The 15,392-nt window shown below is 41.9% G+C and overlaps 1 protein-coding gene across 1 annotated transcript in view; it reads left to right on the forward strand.

Annotated features, from left to right (window-relative positions):
- LOC121327761 (transmembrane protein 131-like) overlaps positions 1-15,392 on the forward strand; it is a 78,038-nt gene that overhangs the window by 46,425 nt on the left and 16,221 nt on the right. The window contains exons 6-26 of the mRNA XM_041271947.1: positions 1,468-1,584; positions 1,676-1,798; positions 2,394-2,474; positions 3,285-3,435; positions 3,899-3,955; positions 4,050-4,111; positions 4,233-4,341; positions 4,908-5,016; positions 7,593-7,746; positions 8,037-8,207; positions 8,454-8,564; positions 8,676-8,810; positions 10,767-10,871; positions 11,331-11,417; positions 12,326-12,478; positions 12,733-12,808; positions 12,910-13,024; positions 13,547-13,685; positions 14,028-14,137; positions 14,374-14,440; positions 15,188-15,339. Of these exons, the coding sequence (XP_041127881.1) occupies positions 1,468-1,584; positions 1,676-1,798; positions 2,394-2,474; positions 3,285-3,435; positions 3,899-3,955; positions 4,050-4,111; positions 4,233-4,341; positions 4,908-5,016; positions 7,593-7,746; positions 8,037-8,207; positions 8,454-8,564; positions 8,676-8,810; positions 10,767-10,871; positions 11,331-11,417; positions 12,326-12,478; positions 12,733-12,808; positions 12,910-13,024; positions 13,547-13,685; positions 14,028-14,137; positions 14,374-14,440; positions 15,188-15,339 (2,384 nt within the window). The remainder of the gene's footprint in view (positions 1-1,467; positions 1,585-1,675; positions 1,799-2,393; positions 2,475-3,284; positions 3,436-3,898; positions 3,956-4,049; positions 4,112-4,232; positions 4,342-4,907; positions 5,017-7,592; positions 7,747-8,036; positions 8,208-8,453; positions 8,565-8,675; positions 8,811-10,766; positions 10,872-11,330; positions 11,418-12,325; positions 12,479-12,732; positions 12,809-12,909; positions 13,025-13,546; positions 13,686-14,027; positions 14,138-14,373; positions 14,441-15,187; positions 15,340-15,392) is intronic.

Consider the following 15,392-nt stretch of genomic DNA (forward strand, 5'->3'; position numbering starts at 1 on the left):
CTGGAACGGCCTGTTTCTGTAGCACAGTGTGGGACCGGGCTCTTTCTGTAGCACAGTGCGGGACCGGGCTCTTTCTGTAGCACAGTGTGGGACCGGGCTCTTTCTGTAGAACAGTGTGGGACCGGGCTCTTTCTGTAGCACAGTGCGGGACCGGGCTCTTTCTGTAGCACAGTGCGGGACCGGGCTCTTTCTGTAGCACAGTGCGGGTCTGGGCTCTTTCTGGACCGGGCTCTTTCTGTAGCACAGTGCGGGACCGGGCTCTTTCTGTAGCACAGTGTGGGACCGGGCTCTTTCTGGACCGGGCTCTTTCTGAGCACAGTGTGGGACCGGGCTCTTTCTGTGGGCTCTTTCTGTAGCACAGTGTGGGACCGGGCTCTTTCTGTAGCACAGTGCAGGACCAGGCTCTTTCTGGACCGGGCTCTCTTTGTAGCACAGTGCGGGACTGGGCTCTTTCTTTAGCACAGTGTGGGACTGGGCTCTTTCTGTAGAACATTGCGGGACTGGGCTCTTTCTGTACCGGGCTTTTTCTGTAGAACATTGTGGGACCAGGCTCTTTCTGGACTGAGCTCTTTCTGTAGAACAGTGTGGGACTGAGCTCTTTCTGTAGAGCAGTGTAGGACTGGGCTCTTTGTGGACCAGGCTCTTTCTGTAGCTTTCATTTAATTGCAAGGTATGATGTCTGTGCCCCAGAAATATATGTGAATTCCTAATTGAACACGTGGTTTATTTTTTCCTTAATTACCTTTCAAAGTATTGCCAAATAAATATTGTGTGTACAGAGTTCTTAGAATTCAGAGGAGAGTCGGGTATGGGTTTAGCAGCATGAGTAGTCATGTGATGTGTAATAAATTGCATTGGAGTGCACCTGTCTTTAACCATTCATCAAGGGCTATCCCAAACTCTCAGGAGGCCCCTGTTTTTAGTGGGTTAGTGCAGATTATGCCTCTGCTGTAGGTTAGTAACTGGAGATGGTGTGAACTGAGCCGTTAGGTTTTAATAATAAGGTCCAAACATCTCTCTCCCTTACACAGCATCCGTCAAATTAGCATCAATTTGAAACCCCTTTCCTAGCACCATGCAGCTCCCTTTTTAAGATGGTATTAACCCCCTTTCCTAGCACCATGCAGCTCCCTGTTTAAGATGATATTATTAAATGGGTCACACAGCTGCATGCAGAAAGCCCTGACTTGTAACTGGAATGCATTCAGCTGTCTAGTGCAGCACAATGCAGCAACTTCTGAATAGCACTTAACCTTTGTTGTTCTTGTAACACAAACGCTGTGCAGTCCTGTTGTAAGGTTGTCTCCTCTCTGTGTTTAGTGTGGTTCATTTGGAGTGTTTCACTTGAATAAAGCCAAGTTAATCAGTTTTAATGATGGGTTTGCTGCATGTTTCAGAAAAGTACACACTGTGATCTTAAGTATTAACCGATTTAGCTTTGTAAGTATTTCATCTTTTCTCTGACAGATAATTCCACCAGGAGGAAACACATCTTTCGATGTGGTGTTTCTTGCCCGAGTCGTTGGGAATGTAGAAAATACTTTATTTATTAACACATCCCACCATGGAGTGTTTACATACCAGGTAAGAGCAGCATTGAAGTGGCCAGCAAGTGCTTGATATTCATTGTGAGCGCTTTCCAAGTCGCTTGTCTTTTTGTTTCCTCATTCCTCAGGTGTTTGGTGTTGGGATACCTAATCCTTACAGATTGCGACCCTTCATTGGGGCAAGGGTTCCTGTAAATAGCAGCTTTTCCCCTTTAATAAACATTCACAACCCGCACAGTGAGCCATTGCAGGTAAGATTAAAAGGGGGATGGTGCTGATTTTCCTCAGTGATTCTTATCCCATCTGAAATGTGTTCAAATAACATGCAAATAAGAATTGTAAAACACACTGTAATTCTTTATTGGCAAAATGCCTGCTTTCCAATAAACATATTTTCTAAATTTCAAATGGTATTCGGAAGGTTTGTTTTGGTTATGTTTTAGGACATGTTGTAGGACATTTGGATGCTTGTCAGACATAACAGTAATTGTGGAGACAGGTGGAATGAAGATGATTCCATGTGTCTCAGCACAGTGAAGCGTGCTGCACTCACAGAGTGCAAAGTAAAAACACAGAGTACACAAAACCGTGATGTGATGTTTTGAGATCTCTGGCATGGTTCTTCTTCTGGTGGGACATCCATGTGTATCTTTATCTAGTTGTTGAAACATGGCAAGAGCATCTCCAGGTTGTGATGCCTGATATAACCCGGGCCACTCACTACATAGTGAACGGCAGGACTGCATCATTCCCTCACTCTCTACATAGTGAACGGCAGGACTGCATCATTCCCCCACTCTCTACATAGTGAATATGAAGTGTGTTTCCTGCTTTGCTGTCTCTCAGGTGGTAGAAATGTACTCGAGTGGGGGTGATCTGCATCTAGAACTACCGACAGGCCAGCAGGGGGGCACCAGGAGATTATGGGTGTGTGTCCTCTTTCTTTCATTACTGTGCAGTTACTGTGTAGAGTCTGTTATACAGGTCTGTCCATAATGTGTGTGTGTGTGTGTGTGTTTTTGTATGTTCTTTGCAATTTCACATTGCAAAAAAGTTTTAAAGTTATGGTAAAGGTTTTATTTGAGGAGGATGTTCCCAGAGAATATAAATAACAATTATCATAAACGTTTAAATGGAAGTCAGGCTTACATTTCCAGTTAATTATATTTCCACATACAAGTTTCTATTAACGTATTAAAATGGGAGCCCACAGGAAGCACTGCACTGGCCTTTACCTTCCTGGGGGTTGGCAAACAGCAGCTCACCTCGTAACACTTCAGCACCCCCTAGTGGTCAGCCTGGCACGTACAGGCAAAGACTTCCTGGCTAGAATCTTGATAACCTCTTGTTTGACAGCTGATCATCAGTCCCCGCCAAGTCGGTGCCATGATGAGGCAACATTCAAATTTTGTAGAAAAAAGGGGGGTACAATTGATAAACAATAGGTCAAAAAAATTTAGAGAAATATAATCAGTCTCCTATTGCATAGGAGTTTCACCCATTCCAGGTTTTACTAGGAGCTTGATTAGCCACAGTGTATAGATAACATGCTTGGGTGTGTCTTAGTGAACTCGTAGTGAAACCAGCAATGGATCACACTGCTATGCAGTGGGAGACTCATTGCCATCCCTGCAATGTAAACTCTATTGGTTCACATGTGGAGCAGCTCAGCGCTCGGTTTGAAACATGTTCACGCAGGCAAGGCAACTCTGTCTCTTCCTTTTAAATACAATACAGGAAATTCCACCATTCGAAACAAAGGGTGTAATGAGGGCCAGCTTCTCGTCACGAGACGCTGATAATCACACAGCCTTCATTCGAATCAAAACCAACGCCTCGGATGATGCAGAGTTCATCATACTGCCGGTGGAAGTGGAGGTGACAACAGGTAGGGCTGCATTCAAATATTCACACTGAATGAGCAGCTGGAGGTGAGCACAGGTAGGGTTGCATTCAAATATTCACACTGAATGAGCAGCTGGAGGTGAGCACAGGTAGGGCTGCATTCAAATATTCACACTGAATGAGCAGCTGGAGGTGAGCACAGGTAGGGCTGCATTCAAATATTCACACTGAATGAGCAGCTGGAGGTGAGCACAGGTAGGGCTGCATTCAAATATTCACACTGAATGAGCAGCTGGAGGTGAGCACAGGTAGGGCTTTATTCAAATATTCACACCGAATGAGCAGCAGTGTAGGTGGGTGGGGTGTGTGTATGCGTTAGGTAATGAGTGGTGGGAAAGTTTCAGTTTTACTCCCAATGTATTTCTTAACAGTGATGTATTTAAAGCATTCCTGTATGTATTTGATTAATGAGAAGCACTAAAATCTCACATTTTCATTTGTTCCAGAGCCTGGAATTTATTCTTCTATAGAAATGTTAGACTTTGGTACACTGAGATCACAAGGTAAAGTATCCTTATTTAGTTCAGTTTATTTTTATATTGTTTTACAAGTTTGTAAAACCAATTTTAGTGGATTTTTTTGTTTGTTTTGTTGCAGATCAACCTAAAGTCTTAAATCTACATCTGTTAAATTCAGGAACAAAAGATGTACCAATAACAGTAAGTAGTTGGTGTTAAAAAGACTCATTATTTTATTCATATTATTTTATTGTTGTTTTTTCCATTTGGTTTTGTTTCTTGTCAATTATTGAAAACTGATTTGATGTTTCTGGTTTTGCAGAGTGTCAGACCAACACCGTCAAATGAAGCTGTTACAATAGACTTTAAGCCAATAACATTAAAAGCAGGCGAAAGTAAATATACCAAAGTTGCAAGTATTAGTTTTGATGGTAAGTCGTGCTCTGTTTTGATGGTAAGTCATGCTCTGTTTTGGTGGGAAGTTGTGCTCTATTGTTTTGGTGGGAAGTCGTGCTCTATTGTTTTCTGAAGTCTGAAATGTGTCTCGTACAAAATCTGAAAAATAAACTTCTCATGGCTTTGTCAGGGTTCTTTTGTTTTACATAATTTATTCACAAAAGAGTAAGGCGGCTGTAATCCGTAACTGGCTATAATCAGCAGGACTTTAAATATAAATATTGTTGGTGTGACACAGGTCAGCATTTGCAATCTTAGAAGTGTTGAGCACACTCACAAGCACATGCATTGTATTATATAAAGCACACTCACAAGCACATATGTTGTGTTATATAAAGCACACTCGCAAGCACATACATTGTTATGTAAAGCACACTTATTGGATAACTACATGCACGTCCAGGCTTTGAAGACATAGATCCATCTTGGTGTGTGTTTGTTATTTTTGAGAGTAAATCCTGAGTAATAAAATCAATTGAGACAGCAGATGGGGTTCAGCTCTCGTACGGATTCACTAAGATTCCTTCTGTTTGTTTTGCAGCTTCAAAAGCAAAAAGATCATCCCAGTTTTCTGGAAAAATAACAGTTAAAGCAAAAGAGAAAAGTTACTCGAAACTTGAAATCCCATACCAAGCTGACGTTTTAGAAGGGTGAGTATATATTTTAGTATGCAAATCCCAACTGTGCTGTTCTGTGTACTTAAAACCTTCCAAAAGAATCAAGTATTCACAGACAAGTCCTGGAAAATACGGGTTTGCAGAACCAGCCTGTATCTCTCGATGTGGCAGATGTTTGTGATTGTTTGTAGAGATACATCATGCCTGGTAAACTGCTGACATCTTTTATGTCACATTAATTTCAGAAACATTTATTTGTTTGTTTATTTAAGCAGTATTTGCCTGTTGAGACCCATGCCTCATTTACAAGGGGGTCCTGGAAAACAATAAAGGACAAATACAATACAAGCAACACAATAAAAACACCTGTGGATAAAATGTGTATGTGTGGGTGTGTATGTGTGTGTGTGTATATATACACACACACACACACACACACACAGTGCCTTGCAAAAATATTCAGACCCCTGACCAGTTCTCTCATATTACTGAATTACAAATGGTACATTGAAATTTCGTTCTGTTTGATATTTTATTTTTAAACACTGAAACTCGGAATCAATTATTTTAAGGTGACATTGGTTTTATGTTGGGAAATATTTTTAAGAAAAATAAAAAACTGAAATATCTTGATTGCATAAGTATTCAACCCCTGTGCTGTGGAAGCTCCCAGTTTGCACCGATGAAAGAAATTGCCCTAACGAGAACACAATTACCTTACCATTGGCCTCCACCTGTGAACCATTAAAGTTCCTGTCACATTTTGTGGATAAAAACCCCACTGTTGAAGGATCATTGGTAAGGCTGTGAATCTGAAGGAAAATGAAGACCAAAGAGCATTCTACAGAAGTTAGAGATAAAGTAATACAAATGCACAGATTAGGGAAAGGGTACAAAATAATATCCAAGTGTTTGGATATCCCAGTAAGCACAGTTGGATCAATAATCAGGAAGTGGAAGCTGCATCCCACCACCCAGGCACTGCCAAGAAAAGGCCGTCCCTCAAAACTCAGTGCTCAAACAAGGAGGAGACTTGTGAGAGAAGTCCACAGAGAGGCCAACAGTGACTTTGGAGGAGCTACAGAGTTCAGTGGCTGGGAGTGGAGTAATGGTGCACCAGTCAACCATATCAAGAGCTCTGCATAACACTGGCCTGTATGGGAGGGTGGCAAGAAAGAAGCCGTTACTCAAAAAGTACCATCTGAAAGCACGTCTGGAGTTTGCCAGAAAGCATGAGAGTGGCCCAGCTGCGATGTGGGAAAATGTTTTGTGGTCAGATGAGACCAAGATAGAGCTTTTTGGCCCAAACTTCAAAGCGCTATGTGTGGCACAAACCTAACACTGTCCATGCCTCAAGACACACCATCCCTACAGTGAAGTATGGTGGTGGCAGCATCATGCTGGAGGGATGCTTCTCATCAGCAGGGACTGAGCATCTTGTTTCAATTGAAGGAAGAATGGATGAAGCAAAATACTGCAAGAGAATCTGCTTCAGTCTGCTAAAAAACTGAAGCTTGGGAGGAAATGCACCTTTCAGCAGGACAGTGATCCCAAGCACAAGGCCAAAGCAACATTGGAGTGGCTCAAGAACAAAAAAGTGAATGTCCTGCAGTGGCCCAGTCAAAGTCCTGATCTCAATCCCATTGAGATTCTGTGGCACTATTTGAAAATTGCGGTCCACAAGCGTCGTCCAACCAACCTGAACAACCTGGAGCAAATCTGCCAAGAAGAATGGGCCAAAATCACTCCGACACTGTGTGCAAAGCTGGTACATACTTACCCCAAAAGACTTAAAGCTGTTATTGCAGCGAAAGGTGGCTTTACCAAATATTAATGTGTGGGGGTTGAATGCTTATGCAAGCAAGATATTTCAATTTTTTATTTTTCTTGAAAATATTTCCCAACATAAAACCAATGTCACCTTACAATAATTGAGTTTGAGTTTAAGTGTTTTAAAATAAAATATCGAACAGAACGAAATTTCAATGTACCATTTGTAATTCAGGGGTCTGAATACTTTTGCAAGGCACTGTGTGTGTGTGTGTGTGTATGTGTGTGTGTGTGTATATATATATATATATAATATACACATGCATGCGCATGCACATACACACAAATTGTTCTGTTTCCAGCTAGTACTTTCCTATTTATAATCTGTGGGAACAGAACACAGATTCATCTGCTAATTCTTATTGTGTTTTTTGTTTTCCGACGTTTTGGTATGTTTAACATAGAGACGCACAAATTCAAATACCTTGATTGATTGTATTCAAAGATATATCTGATGAAATTGTAACTATTTGAAACTGTGTTGAAGAGCTAATGATGTGTACTAAGCAGTGCTGCAGTAATACCCATATTGATGATAGCTGTGTTAGGATGATGTGCACTGAGCAGTGCTGCAGTAATACCCATATTGATGATATCTGTGTTAGGATGATGTGTACTGAGCAGTGCTGCAGTAATACACATATTGATGATATCTGTGTTAGGATGATGTGTACTGAGCAGTGCTGCAGTATTACACATATTGATGATATCTGTGTTAGGATGATGTGCACTGAGCAGTGCTGCAGTAATACCCATATTGTTGATATCTGTGTCGTTAGGTACCTGGGGTTCGACCACACAGCTACGCTGTTCCACATTAGGGACAGCCCCACAGACCCAGTGGAAAGGGCAGTCTGCCTGACCAACACTTTCAACTTTGCCATTCGAATTCATAATGTTTCGTTGCCAGAAGAGGCGAAATCAATGTTCAGTGTAAGTACTGGTCTGAGGCATGCGTTCTGTTAGTTTGGTTTGAAGTTTATCATTTTAAACTGTAAATAGGTGACTGGGTTTTAAGAGCAGAGGCATCTCTGTGGAAATCTCTCACAGGGATAATGTTTAGTATAAAATATAAGGAGCTGTTGATTTACAGTATTACATTACCATGTCGGGGATTAACAGCTATTGTGTTTTTAACTTCTTACTAAAATAATCAATGCAGTTAATTATTGCCCTGCTATTTATAAATAAATAAATGACATTGTGTTTTTCCTTTATCACAGGTGCTCAACTTCAGTGCTCCGATTGTAGTTCCTCCTCATGAGTCCCGCTACACATTCTCCCTCCACTTCACCCCTGCCCGGCCGTCTATTCACATAGATAGCAACATCCTGCTCATCACCAATGCTTCAAAATTCCACCTGCCTGTGAGGGCTTATACAGGCTTTCTAGAGGCAAGTGCTGCTGTTCTGTGTTACTGTCTCCCTGCAATACTGTACCACACCCCACCACCAAGGACTAGCTGCTCCGAACCTGCCTGTAGCCACAGCTGCTGCAGCAGGGTTGTATCTCTGCTAGGGCGTGCCTGTTTGGGTCTTTCTGGTTTAGGATGAAGGAGTCACTGCAGTAGTCACTATGTTGATTTTAGGTAATCAAGGCAGTTACTAAATAATACTCCTCTCTGTGCTTGTCCTTTACAGCCCTTTGTCCTTCCACCAAGCTTGGAAGAACAGTTCCTAGACTTCGGTGTACTGAGTGTCACTGAGTCCAGCAGCATTCTGTTTGCTGTCATTAACAGTAACCCTATTGAGGTAAAGCAATACTGTCACATCTGCTTCTGTGGTTTGTTTTACTAGCCTGCATTTCTGCTCTCGCACCAATTGCTTTATGCAATATGTCTCTGTTTTCCTTTTCTCTTAAAGCTGGCAGTAAAGTCATGGCAGGTCATAGGGGACAGTCTGATGATAGAGCTGCTGAAATCAGACAAAGGCAACAAAACCACCATCCTGGACAGAATTCAGCAGCTACAAAATAGCACTTTATCAGACCAAACAACAGTAAGTGCCCCTTTGCTGTACTCTTTGGGGTGTTTTGTTTGCTCTTTGAAGCCAAGTAGAGGGGTAATTGTTTCTTAAGCACTGATTTTTTTTATATATATATATATATATATATATATATATATATATATATATATATATATATATATATATATATATTTTTAATGTATTTATTAAAACCTATTGTATTTCTGCATTTGGTTTTACAGTATTACATTAAAGGCAGTCCAATCTCAATAATAGCTAGTGTTCAATTCCATTCACTGTGTAGATGCAGGATGTGCAGTTTTTAAGGAACCACATGTTTTTTTTATATGAAGAAATTATATGTGGTTTGCATGCCTTGCTTTTCAAGCAGTCTGTTGCACTTGTGGTCAAAACATGTCTAGGTGAAATATCCTGGAAAGTGCAAGTCTAATGTACAGTACAGCTTGAGAGCCAGGCATCCAAACTAAGAGCTTTTCTTAACCTTTTAGAAGCTTTAAAACTTAGTGTGACTTTCTCCAGCTTTTACTACCTTACTGCAGTATGAGAGTGCTGGTAAATTGGAAACCGCGTTGATTCAGACTGCTCTTCTACCTTACTGCAGTAAGAGAGTGCTGGTAAATCAGACATGCAGCGTTGATTCGGACTGCTCTTCTACCTTACTGCAGTAAGAGAGTGCTGGTAAATCAGACACGCAGCGTTGATTCGGACTGCTCTTCTACCTTACTGCAGTAAGAGAGTGCTGGTAAATCAGACACGCAGCGTTGATTCAGACTGCTCTTCTACCTTACTGCAGTAAGAGAGTGCTGGTAAATCAGACACGCAGCGTTGATTCGGACTGCTCTTCTACCTTACTGCAGTAAGAGAGTGCCGGTAAATCAGACACGCAGCGTTGATTCGGACTGCTCTTCTACCTTACTGCAGTAAGAGAGTGCCGGTAAATCAGACACGCAGCGTTGATTCAGACTGCTCTTCTACCTTACTGCAGTAAGAGAGTGCCGGTAAATCAGACACGCAGCGTTGATTCGGACTGCTCTTCTACCTTACTGCAGTAAGAGAGTGCTGGTAAATCAGACACGCAGCGTTGATTCAGACTGCACTGCTCTGCCTGTTGGTATTTCCATTCCTCGCAAGCTCAGTTATGGGGGCTGCAGTTTTCTGCAGAACTTTGTCATCGCTGTGCTTGTGCAGAGGATTATCCTTGTGTTAATGTCAGATTATCTGCAAATCTGATTGGATTAATGGTAAGAAATAGTATTTGTTTGGAACAATTAGCTTGATCCTGAAGCCTTCGCTAAACTGCACAGTAACACGGATCATACTGACAGCAATTCCATTTCCTGCTGCCCAGGCGACACTTTGAAGTCGTTGAACTGAGTTTGCTTTCGCTCAGTCTTCTATTCATTTGCAAATCCAGTTCCAGCACCTGTGTTGGAATGCCAGTCACATTTGATGTTGGTTCAATTGAAAGAAAAAGAAATGCCGCGGTGACGAGATGATTCGTAGGGTTACGCTGCTTTCCTTCAGCTGCTGCCTAGTGTATTGGCTTTTTATTGTGAATGAATGAACAGAAAAGTGCCAGGGATCTGTTTGACATGTAGGTACCTGACTTACCTTGCACAGTATTGAAACAATAATCCTTGCCTTGCACAGTACAGAAACAATAATCTTTACAACAATGCTAAATACACAAGCCTCTTGTAAGTATTGACACAAATGAATATGTTTGCAATGCCTGTCACACATTTAGCACTATCCTGTGTAAAATGTGTTTGTTCATGCAGTGAGGAATGGCAAGCCTGCTAGTGCACTGATTCAGTGTTGAGCCCCAGTCATGTTTGTGGGGTAGAATAAGCAAAGGCCACAGTGTTTAGTCTGCCTCCGTGCTGCAGTGCATGAATGTTGGGAATGATTTGTAGGTAAATCTTTAATGCTGGAGCATTTCAGCTAATGTGTCGATGATTTTCACAGGTAATACTGGCTTCAGGTTACTATGCAGTGTTCAGGGTCACACTCACTGCAAAGGAACTCGAAGGAACATATGATGGAGCAATACAAATTACAACAGATTACGAGGTAACGCATATATACAGTGTGTGAGTGGGTATGTGTGGACATAGATAGGTATAGATGTGTTATTCTGTATTGTACTGTGTAGACACCAAATGATCACAATGTGAATAATAAACCCATGGAGGGAAACCACAGCTGAGTTCATGTGGAGTTTGAATTGAGATCTAATGTTTCGATCATTGAAACAGACCCTCCCCACGCTGTTGCAGTCGAAGACACAAACCGGGACTGAATCTGAAAATATGCTGCTGATTCCCATATTGTGGCTTCATAAAAATGCCATGTAACCAACTGGCATACAGAATGTTCAGTCGTGTTTTTATATGTACTGTAATGTATCAGATGTGTTTGTGCTACAGTTTGTTTTATTGTTTACTGGCACCCGTTTTCATGGAGCAGTGTAATTAGAGTCAGGGTGTGTGCAGTGTACCTCAGTTGAGTGTTCTTCCTTCTCTATTACAGATATTAACAATCCCAGTGAAAGCTGTTGTCGCTGTGGGCACACTAACCAGCTCACCCAAGCACATTGTTCTTCCAGCTTCCTTTCCGGTAAGAGAACAATGAATATTTTCATTTGGAAATTCAATATTTAATTTCGTAGGAATGGATGGAATGATGAGTTAATAACAGCTGCTTGTAGATTGCATTTCTAAGGGTTGAAGTGATCTTGTCAGCAGAAGCTGATATGTTGTGTTTAGTTTGCTGGATATCTACCTGCGTGCAAATACTGGCAATGTTTACAACACAAACACAGGCACCACGCTATACTACTGCATTGCTACTCCTGAAACTGCCCCAGTGTTTGACATGGATTTACAGCAGGCTTCAAAGTGCCAGTGTGTGTCATGTTACATTCATTCAGAATGAGCTACAGTATGCTGATAATTGGATGTCACACATCACAGCATTTGTACTGTGAATTATTTACAAGCACTTTGTAAGAGGATTGAAACATTCCAGTTGTAATCACATAATTGTGGTCCTCTGGTTGTCAGCAGATGCCACGGAAGAGTCTGCTCTGCTTTGAGACTTCTTAAATGGCATGATTTGCATAACAGTTTTTTAAATTGGTGCTCTTGTATTAAAGTTTGCACCGAATATGTGCTGTGTTTGAGGGGAGGAGGGGGGCAGTTGTTCTCTCTCATCAGTCAGTGCAATGAGCAGCATCATTGCTTCTCTGCCTGGAGTCATGTGAACAGGCATGTCATGTTATAAAGAAAGTCTGGTCCTTCAATTGTTTTTGAGGCTGCACAATAATATCACAGATGAGCAGGAAGGGTATTTAATTGAGTCGCACTTTAACAGAATCTAGAAATATGTATAGCATCCAAACTGCCTATGCCGTTTAACACATGCTGTCTTGTATCCCTTAAAGTGACCTGTCCTTTGTCTGTCTGTGTGAGGTCCTTGAAGGCACATGTGTGTACTAATATCAGTATTGCCTGCGTCTTTCTCAGGGGAAAATCGTTCATCAGAGTTTTAACATACAGAGTTCCTTCTCACAGAAGGTGAAACTACAGCACATCCATTCTGTCACAGAGGACGTGCGCTTTTACTACAAACGTTTAAAGAGTAATAAGGACGAATTGGAACCAAGAAGGAAATCCAAGGTATGTTGCCTTATTTCCTCTCTTGCAGATTGTGTGCTTTACACTGATTTACTGTGCATGCTGTTGTGCCCTGCTTGGATTGTTGCTGGTGGTGGGTGTTTGGGCATGTCTTTCTATTCAAGCTTATGAGGCGTATAAGTCAATGCTTTGTTGGATTGATCTGAAACTTTGCAAATGGTTTCGCAGTGAGTAACAATATGGAGGACTGTTACAGATTTTTTAAACGATGCATTCTTTTTCCTTTTGCTTTTCAGGTAGCAAATATTTATTTTGATGCTAGATTGCAATGTGGAGATCACTGTTATGCTGGATTACCTTTTTTATCTAAAGGTCAGTAAAAGTGTTTTTTTGTTATTGTTGGTGTGTGCGACTGCATGTGTGTTGAGTGCTGTGCCTGTCAAACGAATAAACAGTGAACTCTGTTATTCCAGGAGAATCTAAACCGCACGGGCTGGCGATGCAACAAGATCTGTGGGATGCAGACGTGGACTTGTACCAGACATTTCACAAGAGGTGGAGAGAATTGAAAGAGAACTCTGGGCACGAGTAAGTCTAATCTGTTCTTATTAGAAGAGTCCTATAAAGAAACTCTGAAGAAGCTGCAGGCAGTGTTGGGGAAGTTACTTTTAAAAAGCAAGCTGCTACCAGTGACTTGAGCTCAGTTGTAACTAGTTATAAGTAACATATTGCTTGGAGAAAAATGTAACGACAGTAGTTACTGTTACAAATAGTTACTTCTCAGGCACAGTTTACACTGTATGGAGATACCGGTCAGGCTGCAGCTCGGTGTTTGCAGATCCAATGATCAGACCCTTCGCTCCCTTCTCAATCAAAGCACTTTTTCCATGTTATTCGTTTGCCTTATTAAAAAATAATAATAATGGAACTACATTCACAGTTACAAGCTACTGAAAAATGTAATTGGAAACCAGTAGTGTGTTACAGTACATATAACACTGGTTGCTGTGTATGCTGTAAATAAGCAACTGTCTGAAGTTTACTTGCTTACAAATGTGTGAGTTTCTTGAAAGTCAGTCATTTTGTGTTGCATTTTGCCCCCTCCCTCAGAGCTCATGCTGTGTTTGAGGTGGATACAGATCTTCAGAAGAATGTGGATGCCAGAGTTACAGCACAGATGATCTGGCCGTCAATAATCAACACTCCACGTCAAATCACGTTCCCTCTTACAAACACAAACAGCTCTTCTGTGAGTGCGTCCTTTTCTCAGCTGTTCAGTAGAATTCAGAATGTGGCTCCTGTGATGCTCTGCCAGTGTCATACATTCCAGAAGTCTAACCACTGCGGTACAGCTAAAGAAAGACTTTAAACTGAAGAAGCACAGCAAGTGCGTGGCGTGCAGTGTAATATATGTGCAGACTCCAGAAATGCTGTAGTGGCTTCTCATCTCCACCTGTCTGGTGGGGAGCAGCCCAGTCCCCTCCCGTGCAGTGTATTAAAACCACCGCTGTACTCAGAACATGTGGTTACAATGTGTGCATGCTGCTCCGAGTTTCACCTGTGAAAACAACCCTTTGAAAATGTGTTTCAGGGGGAAGACGTTGTTCTCTCAAACCCAGCGGACGTTCCTGTATTTGTCCAGGTCCTTCCTTTATCCTTGTATCCCAGCCCTTCAGCTGTGGTGGAGCAGTTAGCAAAGCGGTTAGTTATTAGAACACTTCATGTAAAGAGATTTCAGTGTGAAGCTGTGTCCTTACGGAAAGATTAAAACAGCTGTAGGTTATTTTTAATGTTTCTTGCAGAATGAATTTGTTTGAATTTCTAACAGAGACTGAGAGATTTGCATGTTTTCTGCTATGATCGGATTTGAGCTAAACGACAACCATAGAAATTCTGTTCTATTCTGTTGTATTTATTTGGACTTTTCTGATTTGTAGGCTCAATCTGGGGAAGCTTACAAACTTGGATACAAAGACATTGGAGTTCCAGGTTCATAGAAACCAAGTAAGAAAGATGCATGGTTTTGTCTGTTATTTGATAGCTCTGTAAAATATACTTGTTGAATGTTAAGAGCTGATTCTCCTGATGGGTTTAAATCTCAAAAGCGGATGACAAGCCAGGAGTTTTATGAGTTTTAGGAGTTAACATGATAGGAGTTTTAATGGGAACTACATCATTATCACATGAGAGAAACCTCTAAAGTGGCTGCTGCTGTGTTTTTTTAATTTAGTCATCGCCAATTTTTTACCCCGGTTTTCTCCCAAATTTAGTATGCCCAATTATTATCTGTATCCTCGGCTCTCCTCTCGCAACCCCCCGCCAACTTGGAGAGACGGCGGCTGGAGCACGTGTCCTCTGAAAAGTGCCCCTGCCAATCCGTCATTTTTCGGACTGCGGATCCACAGCGATGCCACCAGACCTATAGTGCCGGAGGACTACACAGATCTGGTGGCTCCACTGCAGAATCACAGGCGCCCTATCGGCCACAGGGGTCACTGATTCCCCTGCCGACCTAAACCCTCCCTACCCGGCCAGTGCTCAGCCAATTGTGCGCCGCCCCCTAAGAACTCCCTGTCACGGTCGGCTGTGACATTCGAACTTGCGATCTCCAGGCTACAGGGCACATCCTGCACTCCGCGCGGTGCGCCTTTACTGGATGCGCCACTCGGGAGCCCCAATATTATCTGTAATATTAGTGGTACTGGTAAAAACTGTTTGTATAAAACAAACTATTCTTTTTGTATTTTCCAGACGTCCTCCGTTAAAAGTAGCAGTGGGTTTGTGGAAGGACCTTCGCGTCCCTCTGTTTACAACATGATCCTCCTGCCTGGGGAAATTAAGTCCTTCACAGTAAAGTTTACTCCACTCCACAACAAGACTGTCTCTGCCTTCATTATTGTAAGGTAAACATCTGAGCTGTTTCTGCAGCATTGTTCTTTCCACCCTAGTATTACAG

This window comes from Polyodon spathula, chromosome 15, assembly GCF_017654505.1.
Source record: "Polyodon spathula isolate WHYD16114869_AA chromosome 15, ASM1765450v1, whole genome shotgun sequence".
NCBI classification, from domain to species: domain Eukaryota; kingdom Metazoa; phylum Chordata; class Actinopteri; order Acipenseriformes; family Polyodontidae; genus Polyodon; species Polyodon spathula.